The sequence below is a fragment of the Trachemys scripta genome, chromosome 11 (assembly GCF_013100865.1).
Source record: "Trachemys scripta elegans isolate TJP31775 chromosome 11, CAS_Tse_1.0, whole genome shotgun sequence".
NCBI classification, from domain to species: Eukaryota; Metazoa; Chordata; order Testudines; family Emydidae; genus Trachemys; species Trachemys scripta.
In genome coordinates, this window is record NC_048308.1 from 5054871 (window position 1) to 5079368 (window position 24498).

General features: G+C 43.5%; 1 protein-coding gene across 1 annotated transcript in view; it reads right to left on the bottom strand.

Annotated features, from left to right (window-relative positions):
* CNTNAP5 (contactin associated protein family member 5) overlaps positions 1-24498 on the bottom strand; it is a 411826-nt gene that overhangs the window by 19843 nt on the left and 367485 nt on the right. The window contains exons 20-21 of the mRNA XM_034785890.1: positions 8623-8753; positions 2789-2873 (exon numbers count right to left, since the gene is read on the bottom strand). Coding sequence (XP_034641781.1) covers positions 2789-2873; positions 8623-8753 — 216 coding nt within the window. The remainder of the gene's footprint in view (positions 1-2788; positions 2874-8622; positions 8754-24498) is intronic.

Here is a 24498-nt window from a genome sequence, read left to right on the forward strand (position 1 = left end):
CTGTTCTCACTCTGGCACCTAAACAGAGGGTCAGATTCCCACAAGAGCTCTGCCTCCACTTAGCCTTCTAACCGTTTTTAATTAACGGGAGGTGCTGGGTTCTGAACACTTCTGACCATTTCAGTTAGGAACCGAGCACTTGTGAAAACCTGGACTCAGGTCTGAGCGCTAAGCAGTTTTGAAAATCTGGCCCTTGGATAACTGAGCAAAGACAGCTGAATGGAGGAAAAAGAAAAAAATCATATTTGAATCCATTCTTATGGAGCAGTAGTATTTATCTGCCATTGGGTTACAGAGGAATGAACGCTTGTAAGGAAGCATTGTAAGTGCTTTTTATGCTAGACCCATAATAATAATAATAATAATGATCATATCACTTATACAGGACCTGACATCCCAAAGTGATTGGGCCCAACCCTACATTTTGTATTCAGACAAATCTCCTATTTAATGTTTGTGAGATGTGACGACTGCAGAACTGAGCTCCCACCCTTCTGACTGAAAGGCGGCTACTTCTGGGATGAAACATGGCTGCTGTTTAACAGTGCTCAACATACACCATACAACAGTGTAGGACAGGGAGTGAAGGGCAACCAAAATAGAGGGGAGAAGTTTGCTTAAGGAAAATGTAGTTTAAATCTGGATTTGGGAAGAAGAACCAGGGCTAAGGCCCCTGTTTAAGTAACCAGTGGGGTTCTGTAGGCCAAATTCTGCATATTCTACGTACAGCAGACACTTCTCCCACCATTTGGGTAGGAAGGTTTCCAGCTCAGGCAACACGACAGAACTTGAATAAAGGAAGAGAAGAATGACATATCTACCTGAAGTTACAGGACAAGTGAGATAAACAGAAGAGGGATTTGTCCATGACACAAGCTGTCTGAAACCTCCGTAGGAACCACTCACAGTGAGGTTTTACGATACAGCGGAAGCAGATGCGTTCAGCAACCCAATGGGACCTTGCACAGTTGGGGTATTAGTTTAGCAGTGAGTCAGATGGAAGAGTGCCAACTACTGAGGCACCTAAACCAGCTCTGCAGAGCTTGGGTTGCTGCTGGATGCCTTTTCTCTACAGACAGGCCAAGCCCTGGCTATAAGCAAGGTAAAATATCAGTCCCTTTACTTATACTACCTGGCAAAGAACGATACCAAGGGCGCTGCTGTTATTATGTACAATTAATAGCTCACAAGTGGACACACATGGATGTCTATTTTCTGTATCTGCCAAAAAGGCTTTCAATTCTATAGGCTTTGGGGGCCATTAGTGAACCTTTAAACGGCCGTGGTAAAAGAGACTTCAGCGGTAAGCACTCCGGATGGCAGACTTGATTTGGATGTCCAGTTTCGCTGTGGGACCAGCAACAGCATTCTCTTGTCATAATAAAGAGGCTATTAGGTTCTTATCAGGAACGAATAAGGGTACTTATATGACAAAGTGGCCCACTTGAGAACAGAAAAATAAGGGTTCTTCATCTGAAGCTTCTGGTAGATTCGTCCTGGCCCTGAGATGGGGGAGCACTGTTAAAGGGGAGTGTAAGGGGGCCCAGACTCACCCCTGCGGCGCCTCCTGCTGGTCGTCCAGGGAATTAGCTCACCAGCCTCTGGAGAGCCCTCTGCAGGCCGGTGATCTGCCTTGTCCTCTGCACTGGCCCCCGTGTCCCTCCCATGACCCCGGTGCCCCTTGCATTGGGTGCTGCCCCCTGGCAATACCCACACACGCTGGGTCTCCCCTCCCAGGGGAACCCCCACCCACTAACCCCACCTCGCCTCAGGATAAGGCCACTGCCAGTCACCATCTAGCCGCCACTCTCTGGGGCAGACTGCAGTATAGGCCACTCATCATTGGCAAGGTTGGGTTTGGACCTGCTGCCTTGGCCTAGCCCTGGGGTGCCCTCTGCAACCCCCAGTACCCCTTGGCCTATTACCAGGCCGCAGCCTGGGGCTATCCAGGCTGGAGCTCCCCAGCTCCTCAGCCTTTCCCCAGCCCTGCTCTACTCAGGTACCCTGTCCCAAGCTCCCTGCAGCCAGGCCCTTCTCTCTCTGAAGGCAGAGAGAGACTACTACTGAGCTCCTGGCTCCCAGCCTCTCTATACAGGCCATCTGGGCTCTGATTAGGGTGTGGCCCAGCTGCAGCCACTTCCCCCAATCAGCCAGGGTTTTACCTTGCCCTGCCCCAGCCCTCTGCAGGGCTTTTCCAACCCCTCAGGGCAAGAGTGGATGTCCACCCCGCTACAGGGAGGGAATCAAAGGGCCATCCCAGCTCACCTGGCCTATGTAAATAGAAGACAGAATTGCAGCTCCTACACTGTATGAGAGCCCAGGGACTGCGTCTCTAATGCAGTACTCAGCTAGTGTGAAGGGGGGCATATGAGCCCCAAAGAGGGTGGGGAGGACGTGAGGGCACGTCTCTGCCCTCCCCTAAGATGAGATAGTGGAGCTGCCCAGCCACATGGGGATAGTCAGTTGTACATCACACAGGGGTGTAAAACAGGGCATGCTGAGCTTCAGGAGTGCCTCTAAGCTGCCATGGGGGGGCTGGGTCTTCCCACCATCCTTTCCTAGATGGCTCAACAAGAGGAGAGAGGTTAACGTTGCTATCCGGGCAAACAACTCACATCGCCAAAGCTTCTACCAACAAGCTTTTCACTGGGCTTCTGCTACTATGTAAATAACAGCTCTGTTATATTTCGCCCTTACAGGTTAAAAAAGAAGCCTACCACACTGCACAGATAATTATAGAGTCTTAACAGTACACTGGACAAACCAGCGAGCCATTTGCACAGCCTACCTGCGACCTTGCCCAAGGTGAGCGATTTGATGGCCTTGAAGTCAATCTCCGAGAGGTTGTGCTTGAGTTTGAGAACTTGATCAACCTGGAACAGGTCAATAAAAACAGTTGATTATTGCAACATGCAGAGACCCCTGAAGTATCTTAGACCAGCCTTGTAGAAAAGCTCCACACTGGATACCGGTAATGCCTGCCTGCCGCTGATCCCAAAGTGAATGTGCTTGAATTTTGCAGAAAAAGCCAAAAAGTGTGTCAGAGTATTCATACAGCAGACTTCTAAAGAAACCTTTCCTGCAGAAAACTATAAAATATTTGACACGTGCTTATGCCCCCACTGAGAATTCTCAGCTATTAATCTCTGATTGCCACAAACAGGCAAACAAATGAAGCCTGGCTGGAAATTGACTGGCAAGGATTAGCAATACGTGGAAAAAGCTGCAATATAAGGGAATGTTATAAGATCAGTGTGTGGGATAAATCCTAACTGGTAGTGTAAAGCGTGCTTTAGACACAGATCAGAATCGGGTCCACCTGCTGTATGTGCTATATTCACTTAAGAACATAAGAAAGGCCGTACCGGGTCAGACCAAAGGTCCATCTAGCCCAGTATCCTGTCTACCGACAGTGGCCAATGCCAGGTGCCCCAGAGGGAGTGAACCTAACAGGCAATGATCAAGTGATCTCTCTCTTGCCATCCATCTCCCCTCTTACAGACAGAGGCTAGGGACACCATTCCTTACCCGTCCTGGCTAATAGCCATTAATGGGCTTAACCACCATGAATTTATCCAGTTCTCTTTTAAACTCTGTTATAGTCCTAGCCTTCACAACCTCCTCAGGTAAGGAGTTCCACAAGTTGACTGAAGAAGAACTTCCTTTTATTTGTTTTAGACCTGCTGCCTATTAATTTCATTTGATGACCCCTAGTTCTTATATTATGGGAATAAGTAAATAACTTTTCCTTATCCACTTTCTCCACATCACTCAAGATTTTATATACCTCTATCATATCCCCCCTTAGTCTCCTCTTTTCCATGCTGAAGAGTCTTAGCCTCTTTAATCTCTCCTCATATGGGACCCGTTCCAAACCCTTAATCATTTTAGTTGCCCTTTTCTGAACCTTTTCTAGTGCCAGTATATCTTTTTTGAGATGAGGAGACCACATCTGTACGCAGTATTCGAGATGTGGGCGTACCATCGATTTATATAAAGGCAATAATATATTCTCAGTCTTATTCTCTATCTCCTTTTTAATGATTCCTAACATCCTGTTTGCTTTTTTGACTGCCTCTGCACACTGCGTGGACATTTTCAGAGAACTATCCACGATGACTCCAAGATCTTTTTCCTGACTTGTTGTAGCTAAATTAGCCCCCATCATATTGTATGTATAGCTGGGGTTATCTTTTCCAATGTGCATTACTTTACATTTATCCACATTAAATTTCATTTGCCATTTTGTTGCCCAATCACTTAGTTTTGTGAGATCTTTTTGAAGGTCTTCACAGTCTGCTTTGGTCTTAACTATCTTTAGCAGTTTAGTATCATCTGCAAACTTTGCCACCTCACTGTTTATCCCTTTCTCCAGATCATTTATGAATAAGTCGAATAGGATCGGTCCGAGGACTGACCCTTGGGGAACACCACTAGTTACCCCTCTCCATTCTGAGAATTTACCATTAATTCCTACCCTTTGTTCCCTGTCTTTTAACCAGTTCTCAATCCATGAAAGGACCTTCCCTTTTATCCCATGGCAGCTTAATTTACATAAGAGCCTTTGGTTAGGGACCTTGTCAAAGGCTTTCTGGAAATCTAAGTACATTATGCCCACTGGATCCCCCTTGTCCACATGTTTGTTGACCCCTTCAAAGAATTCTAATAGATTAGTAAGACACAATTTCCCTTTACAGAAACCATGTTGACTATTGCTCAACAGTTTATGTTTTTATATGTGTCGGACAATTTTATTCTTAACTATTGTTTCGACTAATTTGCCCGGTACAGACGTTCGACTTACCGGTCTGTAATTGCCGGGATCACCTCTAGAGCCCTTTTTAAATATTGGCGTTACATTAGATAACTTCCAGTCATTGGGTACAGAAGCTGATTTAAGGACAGGTTACAAACCTTAGTTAACAGTTCCGCAACTTCACATTTGAGTTCTTTCGGAACTCTTGGGTGAATGCCATCTGGTCCCGGTGACTTGTTAATGTTAAGTTTATCAATTAATTCCAAAACCTCCTCTCGTGACACTTCAATCCATGACAGTTCCTCAGATTTGTCACCTACAAAAGCCAGCTCAGGTTTGGGAATCTCCCTAACATCCTCAGCTGTGAAGACTGAAGCAAAGAATCCATTTAGTTTCTCCGCAATGACTTTATCGTCTTTAAGCGCTCCTTTTGTACCTCCATCGTCCAGGGGCCCCACTGGTTGTTTAGCAGGCTTTCTGATGTACTTAAAAAACATTTTGTTATTACCTTTGGAGTTTTTGGCTAGCCGTTCTTCAAACTCCTCTTTGGCTTTTCTTATTACATTCTTGCACTTAATTTGGCAGTGTTTATGCTCCTTTCTATTTGCCTCATTAGGATTTGACTTCCACTTTTTAAAGGAAGTCTTTTTATCTCTCACTGCTTCTTTTACATGGTTGTTAAGCTATGGTGGCTCTTTTTTAGTTCTTTTACTGTGTTTCTTAATTTGGGGTATACATTGAAGTTGGGCCTCTATTATGGTGTCTTTAGAAAGCGCCCATGCAGCTTGCAGGGATTTCACTTTAGTCACTATACCTTTTAACTTCTGTTTAACTACTCCCCTCATTTTTGCATAGTTCCCCCTTTTGAAATTAAATGCCACAGTGTTGGACTGTTGAGATGTTCTTCCCACCACAGGGATGTTGAATGCTATTGTATTATGGTCACTATTTCCAAGCGGTCCTGCTATAGTTACCTCTTGGACCAGCTCTTAGGCTCCACTCAGGACTAAATCTAGAGTTGCCTCTCCCCTTGTGGGTTCCCGTACCAGCTGCTCCATGAAGCAGTCATTTAAAGTATCGAGAAATGTTATCTCTGCATTTCGTCCTGAAGTGAAATGTTCCCAGTCAATATGGGGATAATTGAAATCCCCCACTATTATTGAGTTCTTAATTTTGATAGCCTCTCTAATTTCCCTTAGCATTTCATCATCACTATCACCGTCCTGGTCAGGTGGTCGATAATAGATCCCTAATGTTATATTCTTATTAGAGCATGAAATTTCTATCCATAGAGATTCTATGGAACATGCGGATTTGCTTAAGATTTTTACTTCATTTGATTGTACATTTTCTTTCACATATAGCGTCACTCCCCCCCGCACGACCTGTTCTGTCCTTCCGATATATTTTGTACCCCGGAATGATTGTGTCCCATTGATTGCTCTCAGTCCACCAGGTTTCTGTAATGCCTATTATATCAATATCCTCCTTTATCACAAGGCACTCTAGTTCACCCATCTTATTATTTAGACTTCTAGCATTTGTGTACAAGCACTTTAAAAACTTGTCACTGTTTATTTGTCTGCCCTTTTCTGATGTGTCAGATTCTTTTTTATGTGAATGTTTATCATCTGATCTGGCCCCTACTTTATCCTCTTCCATCCTCTGCTCCTGACTATAACCTGGAGATTCGCTATCATTAGACTCTCCCCTAAGAGACGTCTCTGTCCGATCCACATGCTCCTCTGCAGCAGTCGGCTTTCCCCCATCTCCTAGTTTAAAAACTGCTCTACAACCTTTTTAATGTTTAGTGCCAGCAGTCTGGTTCCACTTTGGTTTAGGTGGAGCCCATCCTTCCTGTATAGGCTCCTCCCATTCCAGAAGTTTCCCCAGTTCCTAATGAATGTAAACCCCTCGTCTCTACACCAGCGTCTCATCCATGCATTGAGACTCTGAAGCTCTGCCTGCCTACCTGGCCCTGCGCGTGGAACTGGGAGCATTTCTGAGAATGCCACCATAGAGGTCCTGGATTTCAGTCTCTTCCCTGGCAGCCTAAATTTGGCCTCCAGGACATCTCTCCTACCCTTCCCTATGTCATTGGTACCTACATGTACCACGACCACCGGCTCCTCCCCAGCACTACACATAAGTCTGTCTAGATGCCTCGAGAGATCCGCAACCTTTGCACCAGGCAGGCAAGTCACCATACGGTTCTCCTGGTCATCACACACCCAGCTATCTACGTTTCTAATGATCGAATCTCCCAATATTAATACCTGTCTTTTCCTAGCAACTGGAGTTCCCGCCCCCGGAGAGGTAACCTCAGTGCGAGAGGCAACCCCAGCACCGTCTGGAAGGAGGGTCCCAACTATGGGAAGGTTTCCCTCTGCTCCCGTTGACTGCTCTGCTTCCCTGGGCCTTTCATCCTCCTCAACAGTGCAGGGGCTGTCTGACCGGAGGTGGGACAATTCTACAGTGTCCCGGACATAGCCAATACCTGGATAGTTTTATGCCAATAAATGGAAACCAAAGAAAAAAAAAAGTGTGATGCTCTCTCTCACTGCCTTTTCCTTACCTCTCTCCTCCTTTCCTGTCTCTGCCTTGCCCTCTCTTTTCATTAATGACTGCCAGAAAATACCATTCAGCCCTAGCAATTAAGCAGAAGCTTGTCTAAAAGCTGCAGGAATTCTCCCGGGTCTGAGAGCATCAGACACTGCTGTGCGCTCACTCCCCGCTCTTCCTTTGTAAAACAGGAGAGCACAAGGTTACTTGTTAGCCCTAACAGGCCACCTATTGGGTCCTGGACTCAGCATGGCTTCTCAAAGGGACAGTGAGAATGATGTATTTGGAGAGCGGCGGTGCGTAGGACTTTGGGGCTCTCATCAGCTGATGGAAGGTTGTCACAGTAGATGAGGTAAGCACTTACACAGCTAGTCCTGCTGAAGTCAATGGGACTGTTTATGTGAGTGGTAATAGTCACCCAATCTAACCCTATCAGTCCTTCCTCCTCCTCATGTAGTCAAATTATGGGTCACATTCACCTGAAATCAATGAGGTTCCCATATGCCTCCACTCACTGTGGCTCTTTTGTTTAAATTCGGCAATACGCTGAACTTGATAAGTTTATGGAGGGGATGGTATGATGAGGCTGCTGACAATGGCATTTGGCCCATCTGTGCCGGTTATTAGCAAATATATCCAATGGCCAGAAGTGGAACACTAGATGGGGAAGGCTTTGAATTGTTTCCCAGGTGTCTGAGGCCTTGTGCAGGGTCTTGCCTACTTGCTCAGGGTCTAACTGATAGCCATATTTAGGAGTGGGAAGCAATTTTCCCCCAGGTCAGACTGGCAAAGACCCTGGATTGGGGGCAGGGGGGGGGTTGGAAGGGATTTGCATTCCTCTGTTTTGTGGGTAATGGGTCATTTGCTGTTTTCAGCTAGAGTAAATGGTGGATTCTCTATAACTTGAAGTCTTTAGATCAAGATTTGAGGACTTCTGTAACTCAGCCAAAGGTTATGGCCCAGAGTGTATCAGGTTCTGTGATCATGATGATCCCTTCTGGCCGTAAAGGCTATGAGCCTAATGATCTGCATCATATACCTTATTTCAGATTATAATCAACAACATTACTTGAAAATGCAATCTGGTAAGAGCTATGTTCTGCCAGCCTTGCTCACGGTGGTGCCAGATTGTGAATCCTTTGGTCCCACCAGCGAGTAGGGATTTGCACAAATAGTGTCATGAAGCCTACTAAGTAAGTCCATTGAAATCAATGGGACTGTTTGTGGAGTAAGGTACTAATTAATGTTGGGCACAGGTAGTGAATAGGACCCTGAAAGTAAACCATGGCAGGTAGGTTTGATACCTGAATGATGAGTTCTTTTCCTTCTCTGTTGATCTTCACATGGTGTAATTCCCGGTTGGCAAGGTTTCCAGAGTCAATGGTGAAAACGAGGAAGCCATCCTTACTCAACTTGTATCGGACTTGTAAGCTTCCTTAAAAGGAAAGCACATTTCCACCTATAAAACGTGTGTCCATAACTAGGTATGGTTCAACAGCTTTGCGCAATACGCAACATTCATTTCATTTTATAAAACCAGTGACACAAGTTAAAGTGATCATAGAGAAGTTAAAATAAAAAATGGTCAAACTTTAATGAAAAGCATGACAAACAATTTGTTGGAAACTTCCTTCGCATCAGCTTACAAATTCCATTGTGCAAAAATATAACTGAAATGATCAAGCAAATAACTATATTAAAGGAATGCGTCTTTCTCTCCATACGGCACACGTTTAACATTTGCACAAATATTTGATCTATATTAGACTCCTTTGTATGAAGGATCATTTCCACTAGAGGGCCTACAGGTCTAGAGCTGTTTCATTACAGTAATATTTTTGGGTTTTATTATTACTCTTCAAGAAGACAGTAAAGTGAAATGTAACGGACAATGTAGCAGACAATATGTTGTACTTTTTTTTAAAAGAAAATGAGAATGGTTCTAATTCATCTAAAGTTATGGCATTTCTTTTCAAACCCAAAGGCAAACACATCTTTCCCTGCTCTTTTGTAACAAAACGAAAGTTGTGTCTGCACAGCACTTGTGAAAAACCAAACAATAGCAAACCCACAAGTACACAAGGTGAGAAAGGAAACGTATCACTTTAAATCTTTCCATAAATGATTAAGGACAAAGAATATGCTTTTAAAAGCTCTGGGGGGAAAATGCACTGACAGGATCCTTTTAATTTTTTTTTTTTTTTTTTGACAAGTGAAGAACAAGCCTTTGCAGTTCAGCATGTAATTAGGTAACAACAAGACAAAACAAAATTCTGAAAATCTTTGGGGCTTTCTTGCACGTCAGTTAATTGACACACGCTGAACATTTTTGGTTCTACAGAAAACAAAAAACCTTTTCCATAGTTATTTTACTCCATTCATTTCAGGAGTACAGTATCTCAAAGGAGGCAGTAATAAACATATATAATCCCACAATCTGCTGAGCAGTGCCTCCTCATTTTGCTTTTTCGTCTTCTAAAAACCATCATAAGCAACTCTTCTCTCCTACATTCCATTGCTTTTATTTGCATTACCTCCAAATATTCCATGCATCACTGCACTCTGGAGATGGATGCAGGTGAACATGACCTGGAGGGGAACTGGCTGTCACTATGGAGTTTTTTTCCACACTTTTATTTCTAGTTTGTTTCAGAACTTGCAAATCTAGTCCCATCTTAGAAGTTGTCCCTGGGTGAAATCTGCCCTTGTGCAGCACACATCCTATACACTGCTGAAGTCCTCGCAAAGTCTTTAAAAGGCATAGGCATAACGTTGGCCCTCTTCACATGGGTGCGTGTCACGTGTGCTGATCTCCCATTGATTTCAGTAGGAGTTCTTTCAGGCTCGGGCCCGGAAACTTTTCAGAAAGGAGCTTCAGTAGAAGGAATGTATTTTCCTAACCATCCAGGGCACACAAGCCCCAGGCTGCTAACTGGTGGGCGTTGCCGTGCTCAGCCTATCCAGGGAGGTCAGCTCACCTCGAAGTTTGGAGCAAGAAGTTAGCAGCGTACCCAAAGGCATGAGGGAAAGTGGGAAAGGCTTAGAGTGACCAGATGTCCCGATTTTATAGGAACAGTCCCAATTTTTGGGTCTTTTTCTTATATAGGCTCCTATTACCCCCCACCCCCTGTCCCAATTTTTCACACTTGCTGTCTGGTCACCCTAGAAAGGCTACTGAGAGTCAGTCTTTTCACCAGTCCAAGGGCCTACAAGATCAGAAGGGGTTTTAATAGAAGAGGAAATTAAAGGATATAAGAAGCATAGTTTCTTAGATATAAAGTTGGAACTCACACTGATGTCACTGGGCAATTTGTGCATACATCTCGGTCAGTACATGGGCTTAAGATGGTTTAAATACAATAATACACAACCAGATTCTGCCACCCTTCGTCATAAGAGAAGAATGAGGGGGGATTTGATAGCCGCCTTCAACTACCTGAAGGGGGGTTCCAAAGAGGATGGAGCTTGGCTGTTCTCAGTGGTGGCAGATGACAGAACAAGGAGCAATGGTCTCAAGTTGCAGTGGGGGAGATCTAGGTAGGATATTAGGAAACACTGTTTCACTAGGAGGGTGGTGAAGCACTAGAATGGGTTACCTAGGGAGGTGGTGGAATCTTCTTCCTTAGAGGTTTTTAAGGCCCGGCTTGACAAAGCCCTGGCTGGGATGATTTAGTTGGTGTTGGTCCTGCTTTGAGCAGGGGGTTGAACTAGATGACCTCCTGAGGTCTCTTCCAACCCTAATCTTCTAGGATTCTATGATACTGAATAGAACCTTACCCTGCAAGGAGTCTCCCAATTCTAACGCAATTCATTTATATTCCCTTTGAAAACCTGCATAAAGCTGGAGCTAAGTTTGAGAGTACCTATCAGTAATGTGACACCAAGCAATGGCTGTGATTAAGGCTGTTTAGTGGCACCTCCATAATTAGGGTAACACAGAGGGCATGTCTACGCTGCAACAGAGTGAGCCTCCCAGCCCGGGCAGACAGACTTATGCTAGAGGGGTTCAAGCTAGTGCCCTAAAAATAGCAGTGTGGATGTTGTGGTTCAGGGCGGAACTCAGCCTTGTTCTACACTACCAACTTATGACGATATAACTCTGTCGCTTAGGAATGTGGGTTTCCCCAGTGTAGACAGCGATATGTCTATGGGAGGGCTTCTCCCATTGACATAGCTATGGCCTCTCAGGGAGGTGGATTAAGAAGCTCTCCCATTGGCATAGGTTGTGTTTTCACTAAGTGCTACAGAGAGCAACGTATTGGTGCAGCGCTGCAAGTGTAGACAAGCCCTAAGGTTCTCAAGCCAAGTTGCAACTTCAAAGTGGTGTCTACATAGCTACTTTTAGGGGGCGAATGTGAGCTGTGCAAACCTGAGTCTGTCGACATGGGTTGGGATGCTTGCTGCCGCAGGCTGCGTAAACTTTACCTAGAATTTCTTTGGGTGTGAAAATGCCTGGCTAGCTGACAGGGAAGTTATGAGACATTAACGTTTGCTAAGTGTTTTGAGACGTCAGCTGAAAGGTGTTACTGCATGTACGTGCACAAATGTAGTGAACAGCACACAGTTTTTCTAACAAGTGTTTCTGGAGCAATTTTACCTACGGAACTATAGGCTGGATCGTCAGTTGTTGTAAACCAGCAATGCTCCACTGACTTCCTCAGAGCTACACTGATTTACATGAGCTGATATTCTGGTCCATTTGTTCTTTTTCTTAGATTGCATTAGAAAAAAATCATATACTCAATACCTACACAAAATTTCCTTTTGTAAAGATTGGAAGGGATCAGTCCATAACATCCGCGGTTATTAATTTTCTTGAAATTCCAGCTAAGAATTCTTTGGACTTCCGCTCTTCAAACCCGTTGACTTGAACTAAGGGATTTTGCCCGGGGTCAAATTTACATCAACATAAATAAGCAATTTTACTGATTGCCACAGAGTTACTTTGGACTTTACACCAGTGTAACTGGGAGCAGACTTTGGCGCTTAATCAGCAGCAAATCTTTTCATTACATTAAAATGTGTGATAGAAAGAGAAATGCATTATTAATTACTATTAAGAAACCTTGTGTGCAACTTTGAATTTTGATTATCTGGTTGGTCAGAGTTCTGTGTCCCATTATGCCAGGGTATCACTAACCACAAAAACGGGCAAGGGCATAATTCAGATTACTATGATTTTTGCATCGTTTCTATCTCACAATAGTAATTAAGTGTTGTCTCTCTAATAGGAATTAAGATAGTCACAGCAGTGCACATCTGGGAACTTCATTGCAATGATGGCTTGGCTTGTCATCCTGACCTCATCTTGCCATGTCTAACCAGGTACATAAGACATGCAACAGTATTCAAGCAATGATCCGCTTCACTGCCTGGTTATTATCCGTGGAATTCCTGGGGACCAATGCTATTAACTAAGCACAATGAAGGGACAGTTCTGCCTTACAGGTCAGATTCTTGGCCCCACTATGGTGAAGTTTACTGGTGAAATTCTCTGGCTTTTGAAATGCAGACGGTTGGACTGGAGGATCACAAGCGGTCCATTTCCTGGACACTACTGTGCTAATAAGCGATGGTCACATAAATACCACCATATACCGGAAACCTACTGACCGCTACACGTACCTACATGCCTCCAGCTTCCATCCAGGACACACCACACGATCCATTGTCTACAGCCAAGCTCTAAGATATAACCGCATTTGCTCCAATCCCTCAGATAGAGACAAGCACCTACAAGATCTCTATCAAGCATTCTTAAAACTACAATACCCACCTGCTGAAGTGAAAAAACAGATTGACAGAGCCAGACGAGTACCCAGAAGTCACCTCCTACAAGACAGGCCCAACAAAGAAAATAACAGAACACCACTAGCTGTCACCTTCAGCCCCCAACTAAAACCTCTCCAGCGCATCATCAGAGATCTACAACCTATCCTGAAAGATGATCCTTTACTCTCACAGATCTTGGGAGACAGACCTGTCCTCGCTTACAGACAACACCCCAACCTAAAGCATTGCCCTGCTAAACCCAGGATTGTGAGTTCAATCCTTGAGGGGGCCACTTGGGGATCTGGGGCAAAATCAGTACTTGGTCCTGCTAGTGAAGGCAGGGGGCTGGACTTGATGACCTTTCAAGGTCCCTTCCAGTTCTAGGAGATGGGATATCTCCATTAATCTAATCATCACTGAACAAACCAATGACCCAGGAACCTATCCTTGTAACAAAGCCCGATGCCAACTCTGTCCACATATCTATTCAAGTGACATCATCATAGGACCTAATCACATCAGCCATACCATCAGGGGCTAGTTCACCTGCACATCTACCAATGTGATATATGCCATCATGTGCCAGCAATGCCCCTCTGCCATGTACATTGGCCAAACCAGACAGTCTCTCCGCAAAAGAATTAATGGACACAAATCTGACATCAGGAATCATAATACTCAAAAACCAGTGGGAGAACACTTTAACCTGTCTGGTCATTCAGTGACAGACCTGTGGGTGGCTATATTAAACAGAAAAACTTCAAAAACAGACTCCAACAAGAGACTGCTGAGCTGGAATTGATATGCAAACTAGACACAATCAACTCAGGATTGAATAAGGACTGGGAATGGCTGAGCCATTACAAACATTGAATCTATCTCCCCTTGTAAGTATTCTCACACTTCTTATCAAACTGTCTGTACTGGGCTATCTTGATTATCACTTCAAAAGTTTTTTTTCTCTTACTTAATTGGCCTCTCAGAGTTGGTAAGACAACTCCCACCTGTTTATGCTCTCTGTATGTGTGTATATATATATCTCCTCAATATATGTTCCATTCTATATGCATCCGAAGAAGTGGGCTGTAGCCCACGAAAGCTTATGCTCTAATAAATTTGTTAGTCTCTAAGGTGCCACAAGTACTCCTGTTCTTTTTAAGGGTCTCTTCTGGCATTCAAATCTACGGCTAGTCTCCAGCGATGCAAAGCTGGCTTAAATGAGCTTCTGGGAAAACCTTGGAGGGTGGAGAGCCAGTGTCGCAGCATTTACACCACTCCCACCGTGCCTTGTGGCTGCAGGGAAGGGGATGTGGCCAGGGGATTCTTACACCTTGGCGATCCCTGGCTGTTAAAACACCCCCTGGAGCTACTCTAATCTACCCTGGGAACAGTCCCAGCCCCAGGATGGGAGGAACATAAAAGATAGCTTAAAACCACCTATACAAAGCCTGTGCTCCGAGTACTGCACTGAGCACCGCAAAACCAAACCAGAGTCCAGACTCTGTGTCTCTAATACAAACATAATCGGCTGTTTAGAGGTCTCTCGCCATACACCACCACGAGTAAGATTATCAAATGACACAAATTGCATGACACAAACAAACATCCCAGCCATAATGTTATCTATTATGACATGGCCCATATGTTCTTTTTTCAGTTAACTCTATCAACAGGATAGTTATTTTTCTGCTGCCTGTGTACCGTGGGTATCAGCAGCGCCAGCTGTGTGCATTTCCACAAACAGAAGTGTAAGTGACGGTCAGTTACCGATGATTTCTTTAAAAAGCAGTAAATAAGCACATGTGCATTTGGCGAGCACTTGTATTATTGCAGTGACCCAAGAGTGGAACCACAGACGGCTATTTTAATTCAAGGTTTCAGTTCAGGGGATGTGCTTGCAAACTTCCTATTCATGTTAGGGAGCTAGGAGAAAAAAATACCCTTTGACAGGCCTGATCCTTTCTTCTGCAATGGTTGCTATAGTCTGCTATGGATGGTGAGAAGAGAAAATAAATAACCAATATAGGCTCAATTCTGCTCCAAATGAAGTCAATGGCAAAGCCCCCATTAATGTCAACGGGAGAAAGATCACACCAGATGGGCCTCATTTCAATCTCAAACACGTTGGTATAAATCAAGAGAAACTCCATCCAAGTCAGTGGGAGCGGCAGCTGCTCAGCCATTCTGGAAATCAGGCCCTTAGTTAGGTGTCTAAGTATAGATTTAAGGGTAACATTTTCAAAAGCGCCAAGGTGGCTTAGGCACCTAAGTCCCATTGACAGTCAGTGAGACTTGGGCTCTGAAGCAGTTTTTTGGAAAAAAACAGATGTGGGCCCCTAAAGCACATAGGCACATTTGAAATTTTTACCCTGTGTATCTTCGTATTGGCACGCAAGATTGAAAATGCTGATCTTGCCTTTACGGCCTCCTCACCCAGTGAACTGCATGGTGCTCAATTTGGAATTCAAACCTGTTCTGCTAAGGAGTCTGGAAAGAGCCTTAACCCAGTATTTACATCAAGACTTCTTAAACAGGGTGATTTCTGCATGTACCACCAATGGCATTAAGAACATGAAAATGGCCACACTGGTTCAGACCAATGGTCCATCCAACCCAGTATCCTGTCTTCCAACAGTCACCAATGCCAGATGCTTCAGAGGGAATTAACAGATCAGGGCAATCATTGAGTGATCCATCCCCTGTCATCCAGTCCCAGCTTCTGGCAAACAGAGGCTAGGGAAACCCAAAGCATGGACTTCTATCCCCCATCTTGGCTAATAGCCATTGATGGACCTGTCCTCCAGTAACTTATCTAATTCTTTTTTTGACCCTGTTATAGTTTTGGCTTTCACAACATCCCCTGCAAATGAGTTCCACGGGTTAACTGTGTGTTGTGTGAAGAACTACTTCCTTTTGTTTGTTCAGAGCCCTTCCATGGTTTCACTTTGAAAACCCAGAAGTAGGGGGTGGGTTGATGTCACGGGTTTAGCCCACTCAGCTCCGACCACCCCAGACACCCCAAGTGAAACTCCTAACAGACCCTTTATACATACAACAGCTCAACACAGAATGACTTCGGCAGACTGTTAAACTAGTGACCACACTGCTTTGATATTTCCACAGCATGCATACAAGCAGTAGTTAAGAGAGAAAATCATTAGGGAAGCAGTTGATTAAACAGGGGAAAATAACATTTGTGAAGCTATTAATAATGCTGTGCACTCAAAATCAGCTCTTAAAAATTGTGTACAGAAAGCCCTTTGCAATGATTTAGGTGAAATTTTGTTCTGTTAATTCCACATCACATGGTGCTAGAGGATTGTTTTCAGTGCCAGGCACCACCAAACAGCTCCCTGGCAGCTTGCAGAATCCTGGTGCGGCGGTACTTCTTCTCGTTTACAGCTTGGCTATTTAAAAATGAACGACCTCTCTCTCTCTCTGTTTGTAACAGCTGGGTAGGAAACCTGCTCCTTAATTAGCAGCCTCTCCCAAGGGACGTTTACTCAACAAATTTACTCTTCACAGGATGTGCAGCTGGTGTTCCGAAATAACTGGACCTGTCTTCTTAATCGTCCAGTGCCTTTTAACTAAGAAAGTCTTTGCACATTTTTGGAAAGTGGGAGAAAAAAAAAATGCTATCGCTGTTCGTTTCACACACATGGAAAATGGAGAGGCGAGATTGCCGCTTTCGTTTTCCTGTGGTATCCTGCTGCTTTTGCTCACCTGTTTTTTGTGGTGCTGTCTTAAAGGAAAACACTAGTTATTAAATCGTAAATTAGCTAAATGAATGGACACGGCTAGCACTTAGAGCTAGGAGTTGTGAATCCTTATTTGAAATCATATGTCTGTTTTCTTCAACCATCACGCTTAGTTCATTGCCTGGGAATGACTTGTCTGAGGTTAATGGTCCCTGCTTGTGTCATGGTCCATCAACATCACCCAACTGGTCATTAATCCCCTGGCAATGCCCTGTGCCCCTTATCATTAGGCCCTTCTGAATATTGCCTAATGTTTCATTGGCTCCTGAGCTTGGACGAGTCTGACTCTCACATCAGCAAGCTGGCTTGATTTATTGCAAGCCTCAGAACAGAGTTTGAGTTTCACAGCCCTGAGCAAACCTACCCCATACAAGAATAGTTTGTTCAAGAGGTTTGTGGCCGTAGTGATGACCAGAGAAAGGACGACATGGTTAAGAGCACAACTTAAGGTCTGGGTTCAATTCCTGTCTCTACCATAGACTTTGTGGTTAACATCAAGCAAGTCACTTAATCTCTCTCTGCTGCAGTTCCCCATCTGTAAAATGGGACCCTGATCTCATTCGGGGTTCTAGAGGCTACAATACTACAAATAAATAATAATGGTTTCATCATGACAACATTTCTGTAGCAAAATATAGGCCAGTATATATTTCAGAGGAAATTGTTACATATTTCTGAAAATTGTAAATTTTTTTTCCCTTGTAGGATCTTGTAGATATCAGAATTTTCCTCAGCCCCTCACCAAATTTTGCATTTTGCAACCTTCCCTTATTGGCCTCTAAACATTCTTATGAACTTTCCAGTTTTATCATGCTAAAAGTATCATTATTTGTTGCTAGAGATTTTAGTGTAAAGGGGTTCTGTGGGTGTTCGGTTGGTGGATATTTTTGGTTGTTTGTTTGTTTGTTTTTTTGCCTGTTTGGGCTTTCCATATATAGATATAAAGAAACACGAAGTCTGCAATTTCACTTCAAACGTAAAAGCCTTCACACAGCATTTTTTGCAGTGCTGGCTGAGGTCAGCTTCTCAAACTAGACAACAAATGACCTAGGCAGTGTATTTGTAGCCTTGTCAGTGCCAGGATATGAGAGAAACAAGCTCACCACAGACCAGGACACACCAAATCAAAGAGCCCCAAATCCTGCCAGAACAACAGATACAAAACCTGCAGAGATCTCTCCATTGCTACCATGATCAACACCCCCCACAACATACGTTTCAGATCCATGGGTCCTACACATGCCTATGGTGTACCTCCTCCAGTGCACTAAATGCTCCAACAACAACTATGTGGGTGTAATCAGACAATCACTACACTCTCCGATGAACTCACACAGAAAAATGATACAAGACAAAAACAGCCTATCAGCTGTGGTTGAACACTTTTCACAGAGCGATCACTCTATATCTGACTTATCAGTCCTCATCCTCAAAGGAAACCTGCACAACACTTTCAAAAGACGAGCCCGGGAGCTTAAATTCATTACTAAAAATCATGGACTGAACAGAAACATTGGATTTATGGCTTATTACAACAATCTGTAACCCACTAATCCTCTCTTTTTGTCCTACAACTGCAGAAGTATTAACAGGACACTCTGCCTTGAATGGTCCCTTATAATATGTGTTAACTACTTACCTTAAACAATCTGTTCCACCTTGCATTTAGCTGTGAGGCTTGGAGTACCTTTCCCAGACCTGAAGAAGAGCTCTGTGTTGGCTCAAAAGCTTGTCTCTCCCACCAACAGAAGTTGGTTCAATAAAAGATCCTCACCCACCTTGTCTGAACAAATGACCTGTCAGTTGCAATTCATTGGCCAGAGGGCATGTGTAGAAAACTGTCCTCTACTGGATGAACTCTAGATGATAAAAGCCTACTGCTTTCAACAGCTAATGACGATTCTCTTTTCAGCTCAAAATCAAGTACTAGGGACCTCTTTGTTTGCAGCCAATGGTCCTGGGTTTTATCCCAGATGTCAATATGTTCAATGTAAGTCTGTATGTATGCAGCACAGATTAGTTACAAACAGCTGCTCTTCTTTCCCCACTTTATATAATCCAATTACAGTCCTCTAGCTGTTCCCTTTGCGTCTCCTGGCATCTGTTGACCATTCAGTCAGTATTCTGAATGCATAAAATACCTCCACAAATTGAGCTAACGAAGCCACCCTTGTATCTCCTTCCTCTTGGACCGCAAAAAAGAAATCTGTCAAACAGAGTCCGTGGCTGAATGCTTTTGGCTGCCTCTCCTTTCAAATAAGTCTCACATGCTCAGAGGTTTAGAAGACCATAAGGTGAAGCAAATTTCATTTGGATGCCTGCTAGTCAAGTCCACCTACTGCCTCCAACTTAGTCACGCTGGGTTTGAAGAGAAACTTCTTGTCAACATCTTGATTTTCTACATACATGCAAGTGCATTCTCTGCACCATCACAAGTTCCATGTTGTGTGGTATGGTTTTGGCAGGGAGACTTCGTAGGTTATGTAGTTATTTCCTTTGTCTCCAGCCTTAATAGCCCTGATTCCCCTGCTCTTCTCCCTCGGATCACATCACCTCCCATTTACAATTACCTAGGCTGCCTCCTTTTCCATTCATGATTGCACTGTGTGATTACATCCCTAAACCCCCTAAAGATAACATCATTTTCCTGTGTTAACTACAGCAATGGCTTGCATGAACAAACAATATCTGGAAAGTAAGCGTGTGCGTCCATGTGATTCAGCAGCTAGAAACGGGGAGGAAACACCAGTGCCAGGGTTCAGCCAGCTCTCCAGGGACAATCAGCAAGTGCACATCAGTCAGCCATAGACCACTGCTGGAGAGCCACTGCCCTACACAAAACCATGGCCCATATGCCCCAATCTGACCTCTTTCCTCTACTCCTGCCTGTTAAATATGCCCTGTCCTTAACCTTACCTGCCATGGCCCTGTCCCCTACTTTACTGTCCTAAGCTCTGTGAGCTGCAATTTGATGGTGGGCAAAGTGCATTCTGTATCTAATTTGTGAAGACCATTGACACCCTTTAGGCCAAAAAGCGCTATAGACACATAAGTATATTGCATTAGCACAACTTATTAGGGTCCAATTCTGCCACATGTTTCATAGTACTTCACTCCAAGCATGACTCTCAGAGTTAGATATGACTCTGTGTGAGTGATGGTCAGGGCCGGCTCCAGGCACCAGCTTGCCAAGCAGGTGCTTGGGGCGGCCACTCCGGAGAGGGACGGCACGTGCGGCAATTCGGCTGACAGTCCCTCACTCCCGCTCGGATTGGAAGACCTCCCACGGAATTGCCGCTGCAGATCGCGGCTTTTTTTGTTTGGCTGCTTGGGGCGGCCAAAACCCTGGAGCCGGCCCTGGTGATGGTGGCCCTTAATATGAGAGACAAAGGATTGAGCAATATGGACCCATGCAGAAGTGGGAGGCTCAGCGAGAAGAGAAGAGAAGAGAAGAGACGAGACGAGACGAGACGAGACCTCTTTCTTTCTTTGTGTGTATGCCTGTGTATGCACATGTGCATGTGGATTTATTTTAATTTTGCCCTCAATTTACTGCCTTTGCCTGGCTTAAGAATGTTAAAGACTTTGCTCTTGTTAGGAAGGAGATGTTCCAGGTTTAACTAAACATGTTTGCAAGGTAATCGGAGCAGGTAGACTTAAAATGCTCACACAAGCCTGCTTCTGATTTTGAAATGGAGGGAGGTTAGCCTGGATCATTAGTTTATTAAAAAAACAATTCTTCTGCAAAATGTCTGCTTTATGTTTCTTGGACTTTTTTTTTTGGCTGTGTGCTAATTTATCTCACACCTACCATGGGGTTAGTTTTTCATTACACATTTATTAAAAAGCCTGGCAGATTTCAAGGCTCTAGATGACAGGGCACTTGGGTTCACCTCCTTACCTCTCCTGTAAGCTGGAAATCAAAGAGCTGGCAGGAGAAGGACTCAAGCTGTTTTCATTTGTACTTCTGGTTATATCTGATGTATTTTTTTCCCCCTATCTTTAATCTTTCCTTTGCAATTTCAGAGTCTCTCTCGCTAGTGGAGAAATCGAAAAGGGTGCTCACTGAGATGGCAAAAGGTACTGAATAGAAAAAATCCCTCCAGTTCTTGAGTTTGTCATGAGGTGAGATAATAAATCCAGATAAATTTTCAATCGTTTTGGGATAGAGCTTGAGATTCTATCTCTTTACTTTGATGCTGGCTATCTGCTGTCTTTCTGGATTAGGAATCACGTGGCACCATAAGAAAAGCAAAGTGGAAATCAAAGGTTTGGAGACACATTTCCTATATATCTTTTCCCATCGTGTTTAGATTTCTCATCTGATTTTTTCCCTAAGTAGGGGAGAGTAAGTGACAGGATATATCTGTGGAATTATCAAGTCTTTTTTCATCATAGTGAAGTGGGCTATTGTAACAGTGAGATCAAGATGGAGAACAATGTTGAGGTGTTGGTTATTTGGTGGGATTGCTGAAATTTGCATCAGAAAGTTACATGAAACATTTGGCACTGGCGTGAAGAAATACATTTTCATTCTTAGCAAGTGCCTGTTGTTGGGTGCATGACTCTTCATGTGACATAGGAAATTAGAAAGACTAAAGAGTGCTAAACTAGAGCAATGCCCCTTATTGGTTTCTTCACTCAGAGATGTTCTCCATTTACTGTGTTACAACTCTCACTTAGGATATACTCTTCTGGGATACAGTATAATCTAATTACCCAGTCATCCTTGAAGGTCAAAAGCTCAGGTGAATGATCTATGGAAACCATTTTGATACCGTTAATAAGGCAGAATAATGATTTTTATCCCGCGTGGTAATTAATGGCACCTAGAATTTCTTTGCAATTTGATTAATGCATCCGTGTCTCAAGGTGCAGGTGCTTTGAGGTCCCATGCTCCTTGAAAAATGACCAGAGAATGGTGAATTTTGAAAGGACTACAACTAGAGACCTGAGGCTGAGATGCTGATCCCAAGGGCATAGTAGCCTACATAAAAGGACTAAATGCTTATATGAATAATGAAAAGATGCACAATTACATGATATAGGACTTTAAAAGATATAGATTAAAATTTTGAAAAACACCTATGTGAACCAAGAGCCTAAGTCTTACATTAGAATATAACAACGGCCATAGTGGATCAGACCAATGGTCCATCTAACCCAGTATCTTGTCTTCTGATAGTGAAGAACTCTCAACTCTCCTCATACAGAAGCTTTCATACCCCCCTCTGAACTTTTTCCAATTCTAATATATCTTTTTTGAGATGGGGTGACCAGAAATCCACTGTTTATCAGTATTCAAGGTGCGGGCATACCATGGATTTCTATCTTGGCACTATGATATTTTCTGTCTTCTTATCTATCCCTTTCCTAGTGATTTTTAACATTCTGTTCTCTTTTTTGACTGCTGCTGCACGTAAAGCAGATGTTTTCTGAGAACTATCCACAATGACTCCAAGATCTCTTCTCTGAGCGATAACTGCTAATTTAGATCCCTTAGTTGTATATGTATATTGGGGAATCATGTTTTCCAATGAGCATCGCTTTGTATTTATCAACATTGAATTTCATCTGCCATTTTGTTGCCCAGTCATTCAGTTTTGTAAGATCTCTTTGTAACTCTTCACAGTCAGCTTTGGACCTATCTTGAGTAATGATGTATCATCTGCAAACTTTTCCACCTCACTGTTTATCCCTTTTTCCAGATCATTTATTAATATGTTGAACAGCACGGGTGCCAATGCAGATCCATGGGGGACCCCACTATTTACCTCACTCCACTGTGAAAAATGTCTAATTATTCCTACCCTTTGTTTTCTGTTGATTAACCAGTTACCGATCCACTTACCCCATGGCTGCCTACGTTACTCCTTGACTTTCTTCTTGTTGCTAACATACCTGAAGAAACCCTTCTTGTTACTCTCAACATCTCTTGCTAGTTGCAACTCCAAGTGTGATTTGGCCTTCCTGATTTCACTCCTGCATGCCTGAGCAATATTTTTATTCCTCCCTTGTCATTTGTCCAAACTTCCACTTCTTGAAAGCTTCTTTTTTGTGTTTAAGATCAGCAAGGATTTCACTGTTAAGCCTATATATATATATATATATATATATATATATATATATAGTAGCATTTAACTTTAACAGCATTAACTATATATAGCTATATATATATATATCAAATTTGGGGTATATGGATAGTTTGAGCCTCCGTGATGGTGTTTTTTAAAAGTTTCCATGAAGCTTGCTGGCCTTTCACTCTTGTGATTGTTCCTTTTAATTTCCATTTAACTAGCCTGCTCACTGATGTATAGTTCCCTTTTTTGAAGTTAAATGTTACTGTGGTGTGTTTCTTTGGTATTCCCCCCTACCAGCATGTTAAATTTAATTATATTATGGTTGCTATTACTAAGTGATTCAGTTATGTTCACCTCTTGGACCAGATCCTGGGCACCACTTAGGACTAAATCAAGAATTGCCTCTCCCCTTGTGGGGTTCTGGATTAGCTGCTTCCAAGAAGCCATCACGAATGGTGTCTAGAAATTTTATCTCCTCATCCTGAGGTGACATGTTTCCAGCCAACATGGGGATAGCTGAAATCCCCCATTATTGTTGGGTTTTCGGTTTTTGCAATCTCTCTCATGTCCCTGAAGATTTCACCATCACCATCCTGGACAGGATGTCAATGGGACTTAGGATTCTATGTGCTTAAGTCATCTTTGTAAATGAGACTTCAGCTCCTGAGTCATTTAGATGCTTTTGAAAATTTTACCTATAAGCTCTCATGTTTCAGCCAACCACTAATTGAGAGAGGCTAAGAAGAACCTTCTCCTGTGGTCAAGTTATTTCATAATTGTCCATTATGAGGTTCCAGGAACCTTGGTGCTGTCCACTATTGGAGACAGGATACTGGAGTAGATGGACCATGGGTATGACCCAGAATGGCAATTCCTCTCTTCCTGAGTGATGATGGTGCCCAGGAGATCATGTATCTATGCCTTACTCTCCGAGGACCTGGTCTTTTAAGGTTCTGATCACTAGCATGATCTTATTGTGGGGGGAAGAAGTATTGCCTAGTGGACAGAGCAGTGAAGAAGGGCTTGGGAGACCTGGATTCTATTGCTGGCTCTGCCAGTGACCTGGTGGATGACCTTGGACAAGACACTTCAATGCCCCTGTGCCTCCATTTCCCCCTTGGTAAATGGAGATAATGATACTGACCTCCTCTGTAGCTATGTGGATGGCAAGTGCTGCAAGAGTTAGATAAGACTATTCATTATTTTTATCAATTCCTATTAACTTTGCAGCGTGTGCTGTGCAAAGTTTCAATAGAATATAAACATTCATTAGACTTTCAGACATTTTAGCTGCTGCAAAACACAGTTAGCCTGGGAACACCTATGCTCATCATTCTCCTTAGTGACATAGAGTTATTAGTTAGGAATTCACCCAGCCACTCTGTGGGCCAGACGGAAGGGGAACATTACAAGTAGCGAGCAGAAGCTTGAACGTGTTGAAAAAATTAGCCTGCAGTTGGGTTTTCAAGTGTTACTCGGTAGATGGCTGTTCTACTAACACATTATTTTTGGACAAGTTTCAGAGTAACAGCCGTGTTAGTCTGTATCCGCAAAAGAAGAACAGGAGTAC